This window comes from Corvus brachyrhynchos, unplaced genomic scaffold, assembly GCF_000691975.1.
Source record: "Corvus brachyrhynchos isolate BGI_N302 unplaced genomic scaffold, ASM69197v1 scaffold64, whole genome shotgun sequence".
In the NCBI taxonomy this organism is placed as follows: domain Eukaryota; kingdom Metazoa; phylum Chordata; class Aves; order Passeriformes; family Corvidae; genus Corvus; species Corvus brachyrhynchos.
In genome coordinates this window covers 50,926-57,108 of record NW_008237405.1, presented here as the reverse complement: position 1 = coordinate 57,108, position 6,183 = coordinate 50,926, and the positions used below count along the sequence as shown (strand labels likewise).

Genomic DNA, 6,183 nt, shown 5'->3' with positions numbered 1-6,183 from the left:
AATTATAAACAATATCCATCCCAGCAACTTCCCTACCCACAACCTACTTTCCCCTTTTACCCTATACCCAATATGAACCCTTTCCTAAGTTTACCCTATCCCCAGTTTATTCCTAATCTGTTTTTCACCCCATGGCTTCCCTATACAATTCCCCTTCCCTACAACTCCTCTCCGATGCCGAGGGGGGGATGAAAAGGGGAAGAAATTAAACCCTCTCCTGCCTCAGTTTCCCCACAAAACATGCTCAGAGAGTTCTGTCTCCCTTCTGTCAGCCTTAAGATGTTCCACAGAATATGTTTGGACATTCAAAGGCTCAGGAGGGTGGCTTGTTTTGTTTTGAAATTGTCCTTGTTGTTTTCAATGTTAAGTTTTACATCCCTTTTGTTAAAAATAAATGAGTGAAATATCGGGATCCCTTCCCCCAGCCATGTAGCCCTGGGAGAGGGGCCCTGAGGGGAGGCACGGGGTTTCCCGAGCCCCTGGTCAGCCTCGTTCGTGATTGGTTGTTTTGTGTTTCCTGTGGAGGAAGGACGCTCAGTCCAGACTGTGAGAGTTCCTCAGCAGAGCTCCGGCCATGCAGCTGGGGAAATAAACATCTCTGAAACATTTAGCAAGAATCTGTCCATATATATTTCTTTTCCACGGGACTCCTGGTTTGATATATGCGTGTTACAGTAATCCCCGCTGTAACAAAGGTCAGATGCCATTTTCCCTTTGTCTCCTTACATGTGGTTACCCATGGCAGAAGCCATCTTGGAAAGGGTATTTCCACCATTTTGGGTGTCTCTGTTCTCTGGGAGTTTGTGCGCTTTAGCAATTTTGTATCTAGTGATTATTTACTGTGATTTTTTGCCTGTTGCAGTTTTGCTTGTTAGTAAACTGTTATTTTTTCCCTTATATCTATTTGTATTTAATTTTTCCTTATTGGTGGAAAGGGATTACTTAAAACAAAGGGAGAGAACTCAGAGTGTTCCCCTTTAAATTGTCTTTAACCAAGACAGCATGTTTTCTCATGTGAGTACTGTATTTGTCAGTAGTTTGATTAGAACTGCAGTAGATGAGTACTTTAAAAGCCATGGTGAATTGTGTCCTTAATAAGTAATGATACAAAAAATAAATAAAAATATTAATTTTCTGATAGTGTTCACTTTTACTCTTCATCCAGAGTAGTCTGAATTCAGATATTCTCAAGACATTTCATGTAGCCCTATAATTTTGTTAGACATCTTTTAAATTAAATGTCTTCACAAGTCTTTTTCTGGTTGCAAATAAACCAGTGGAAGAGGTAACTCCATCCTGCTTCCCTGCTGGAGGTTACAGACTTCTCACACCCCAGTCTGTATCAGTCAAACAAGCTGTCTTAATTTGAACAATTTCCATAGTGTTTCTTTGCTATTTCAAATAATTTTCACAGCAATAGATCATGAAGACATTGCACAAGAGCAAGAGTTAAGCATGGACTGTGACTTTTGGAAAAAGGTGTAGTTAGAAGCAGCTGGAGTGAGGATTTGGCCTGCAGAGTTGCAGTTGGAAAAGGTGTTTGATGTTTTTATTTAAAGTTGCTGCTTGTGCCAGAGACAATACCAATGTGATTACTGATCTCTATTATATGCTCACTGTCAGGATGCTAGGCATCCTCAGGTGTCAGGAGGGAATATGTGAATTGAAACCAATTCAAGCCTGTTGCTCTCCTCAAAATTCTTCTGCTAGTTGTTCAGTTCTTATACTCTATATTGAGCTTAGCCATGTATATGCTCCTCCCATGCTGGACTGGATAACTCAGATATTCACACTCTCTTAATGAACTCAGAGAGAAACATTTACATCACCAGTTGATCCACTCAACTCATTGATCCAACTCTTTTGATATGAAGAAGCCTTGAATATAATTCACTGCAATAATAAAGACTTATAAAATATGATAAACCAAAACTATGATAAACCCTTTATCAAAGGGTTATCAAAGGAGGGACCTCAATTTGAGTGCTGTGTGCAGTTCTGGGGCCCACAATTTAAAAAGAACGTGAAGGTCTTTGAATGTGTCCAGAGAAGGACCACCAAGCTGGTGAATGGGCTGGAAGGCATGTCCTGTGAGGAGGAACAGCTGAGGACTCTGGGTTTGTCTAGTTTGGAGAAAAGGAAGCTAAGGGGTGACCTCATGGCTCTCTGCAGCTTCCTGAGGAGGAGACATGGAGGGAGGTGCTGAGCTCTTCTCCCTGGAATCCACTGACAGGACGTGTGGAAATGGTTCAAAGTTGCATCAGGGGAGGTTCAGATAAGGAAACATTACTGAGAGGGTGATCAAATGCTGGAAGAGGCTTCCTAGAGAGGTTGCTGATGCCCCAAGCCTGTCAGTGTTTAAGAGGCATTTGGACAATGCCCTTAATAATATGCTTTCAGTTTTGGCCAGCCGTGAAGTGGTTAGGCAGTTGGACTACATGATCATTGTAGGTCTCTTCCAACTGGAAGTATTCCATGCTATTCTAAAAAAATAAAATTCTAAATGTTCTATATTACTGTAACAGCTATGATAATATTTGAAAATTGTGTGTGCTGGTAGTGTGTATTTAATAATGATATTCCAGTCATCTTTTCCTTTTTATGTAAATATTCACATTTGTTCATTTACACTTTCCATATTCCTGCTCAGCATTTTGAAATATTCTGTCAACCCAATAAGTTACTTAAAGAAAATGACACCATTACCCCATTCATCCTAATGGAAAATGTGTATGCAGTTCTAGAAAAATAAAAGTATACTCTTACACAGTTAATACAAAAGTCATTTTAACGGTATTGAGCATGTCTGTTGATTTGTTCCACTGGCATTTTGGGAAGATTGTACATGACTAAAGAGAAACAATTAATTTCGGCTATATTCCAGAATATTCAGATGTGGTACAAATCAGTGGGTGCAGTAGAGCAGAAATACCCTGATGACAATCCTTATGATATACATGCTTACCCAATGATGATTTTTTTAAAAATTATTTATATTATTTTGGATCAGACAGAATGTCAGCTTTAAAGAGAAATATAAGGAGATTTTATTGATTTTAGAGTCTTTCGAATGAAATTTTGTATTGCTGATGCAGGCAAAACTTTCAGGCTGATTGTCAGAAACATGTTTAATTCCCTCTAAATTGATAAAATAAAGTTATATCTGTAGGAGCTTGGGTGGGTTGGACGGTCGGGACGGACAGAGACAAGAGATCTCTGAAGTCAGATCTTGGAACATGCGGTTTATTGCAAAGGGCGTGGGTACAGGGGCACTGCTTAGAGCTGCCAGCCGCAGCTCGGAGCAGGCCCAGGAGAGCAAGAGAGTAAGCGGGTAAGTAAAGAGAGAGAGAGAGCGAGAGGAATGAGAGTGAAGAAGTAATAAGAGTGTGTAAGAGTGTGAGTAAGAGTGTCTGAAGTCCTGGTTACAATACAATAAATCATCTTCTGTACTGAATATTCTAATTGTCACTAACCAATCTAATACAAGATACAAATCCTATAGCATTTACATACAGCCTATAAGAGTTCTTATATTACCATAGAGTGTTACATCTTAACTTCTAAAAACTACTCTTTGGACCCCTTCTGCTGAGCTAGTAGGGTCTGCTCTGACCCTTGGACCTGCTTGCAAGCAGAGGGTATTGTTCTATCAAGGGGGGATTACTTCAGTCGGCCATACCATTGTTTTCCAGTTGTTCAGTAACTAAGACTTGGTATCTCAAAGGTGGCCTTCATTTCGATGTCGCTTATAGTTTTCATATTCCCAAAATCTTTTGTCAGGCAATCATATTTATAAGGCTTTCCTGTTTCATCTTCCCCAACAATATCTACTGCGAGCAACTAAGTATGATGCAGCAGCTCACTCACTCCCCTGCTTTCCCACTCTCCCAGTGGGACGAGGAGGAGAATCAAGGGGAAAAAAAGTAAAACCCATGGGTTCAGATAAGAATAGTTTAATAATTGAAACAAAGTAAAATATAATAATAACAATAATAACAATAATTATAATGGAAAGGAGAGAGAGAATGGAGCACTCCATTTCCTTCCCTCTTTTATGTCATTATTGCTTTTTTTTCTGTTGTACTTCTTCCTATCCCACACCTTATTTCTTTTCCTCAGACTTCCTTTCTCTTTTCCTCAGTGGATTATGGTCTCACTGTCTTGCATTCCTGTTGTTTCTCCCCATCTATAGTTACCTTAACGACTTGGACCGCATAGCAGATTCAGCCTATCTGCCAACTCAGCAAGATGTGCTTAGAGTTCGAGTCCCAACAACAGGGATCATTGAATATCCATTTGACTTACAAAGCGTCATTTTCAGGTAGAAAAAAGTTTAACATCCATTTGCTTTGTTTCTTTTGTTTCCTTTTACATTAGTAATACCATGTATAGGATATTGGTTAAAAGTACAAATTATTCAATGTTTTCTAAATTTGAGCTTGGTGTTAATTCTATATTCATGTTTTTGTCCATATATGATTAGCAGCTGGGGTTAAAGGTGTCAAGAGGATGAGAGACAGATTTGTCTTTTTCTGAAGGTAGTTATTATTGATAGAAAAACTGGAAGTAATTTTTCAATAAAATTAGTAAAAATGTTCTATTATGTATAATAATGAAATGGAAAGGTACCACTTCTATACTTGATTTTTATAGAGAAGTGATATTTTACAAATTTAATGCCTTTCCTACAAATAATTTTCCCCACAGCTTATTCTGAGGGCAAATACAATTGCTCAAAAATAACTACGCAGTTACAAGTACAAGTTAGACACCCAAGTGTCTAATTACATTGAGATCCATAATAAATTTGGAGTACACTCTGCCAGCAAATTTGAGCTTTTGTTTTGGCTATTAACAACTTCAGTAAATACAGATTATATTTTATTTATACTCTTAAAATTAGGCAGCCTTGACAAGTTTGGAATTTTGACTGGCAATTTCTTGGGAGAAAGGCAGGCCACCAACTTAATTCTGTGAACATGTGTTTCTGCTAAATATACAGAGCGTACATTCTAGAATCGTGACTCAGAATCATAAGCGTTTTGAATATCAGAAATTTGACGGCTTTGAAACCCATAATAATTCAAATTCAGAAAGCACATCAAACTAAAAAGCAAATACGATAACTTTTTTATTTACAACACATTCCATTAGTCTTTAATATGAGTGGTGACAGTTTTAAGGAAAATCAAATTGTGTTTTCAACTAAATTCTTGAATTCAGTGTTTCATATATGTTTGTATGTTTATCTGCAAAGGTATTTGTGGAGTTGATGTGATTATTGTTAATTTTGCAGAATGGTGGATGTAGGAGGCCAGCGATCAGAAAGAAGAAAATGGATACATTGCTTTGAAAATGTCACATCCATCATGTTCCTAGTAGCTCTTAGTGAATATGATCAAGTGCTTGTGGAGTCCGACAATGAGGTAAGCAAGCATTAGCATAAATCACCAGTTTTTAAGAAAAAATACTTCCCCTAAAATTAATTAAATTTTCTTTTTTTTGCAAATTGATTAAAACACAAGTTTGTAGAGAGGTTTGGTCTATGTGTTTTTACATGTTTATTTGGATATTAAATTTTTTGGACCAGTAAAGTGTAATGATAGATTGAATACTTCATGCTAAACAGCAAAACAGAAAGTTGCTAGTCCTTTTAAGACATTTTCAAAGCAGGCTGACTTGTCCAGTCCTGGTTGTTTTCCAAATGTCTACCAGCAGTTGTATGCAACTGCATGGAATGAAATGAGAAGTTCTACAGGGATTAAGAGGCTAATACTCAAATAATATGTCACAAACTGATCTCTTCCATGGAAGGTCAGTGGAACCCATCTATTTTGCGTTAAAGGTGGAATAGCTGACTGTAGAGAAATGTTCTTATTGTAACTATTTGCATGGTTAATGTGTAGCAGAACCATAAAAATACAATGGGAATTAAAACAAAATTCATAGGTTCTTTTCTAGAACAGACCCTAAAGTAGTAAACTTCATTTCATTGACTTATAGGATTTATATTGGCTTATATTTCCGACTTGTGTTGCTATTTCAAAGAATAACAGAAGTAAAAAACTCATGCATGGTGATGTCGGGGTCTCCTCCCCCTGCCACGTAGCCCTAGGAGAGGGGCCCTGAGGGGACAGAGACGGGGCTTCCCTGCCCCTGCTCAGCCTCGTTCCCATTGGTTGG

At 38.0% G+C, this 6,183-nt stretch overlaps 1 protein-coding gene across 1 annotated transcript in view; it reads left to right on the top strand.

Annotated features, from left to right (window-relative positions):
* LOC103613258 (guanine nucleotide-binding protein G(q) subunit alpha) overlaps positions 1-6,183 on the top strand; it is a 127,398-nt gene that overhangs the window by 87,556 nt on the left and 33,659 nt on the right. Inside the window, exons 3-4 of the mRNA XM_008631012.2 lie at positions 4,193-4,321; positions 5,297-5,426. Of these exons, the coding sequence (XP_008629234.1) occupies positions 4,193-4,321; positions 5,297-5,426 (259 nt within the window). The remainder of the gene's footprint in view (positions 1-4,192; positions 4,322-5,296; positions 5,427-6,183) is intronic.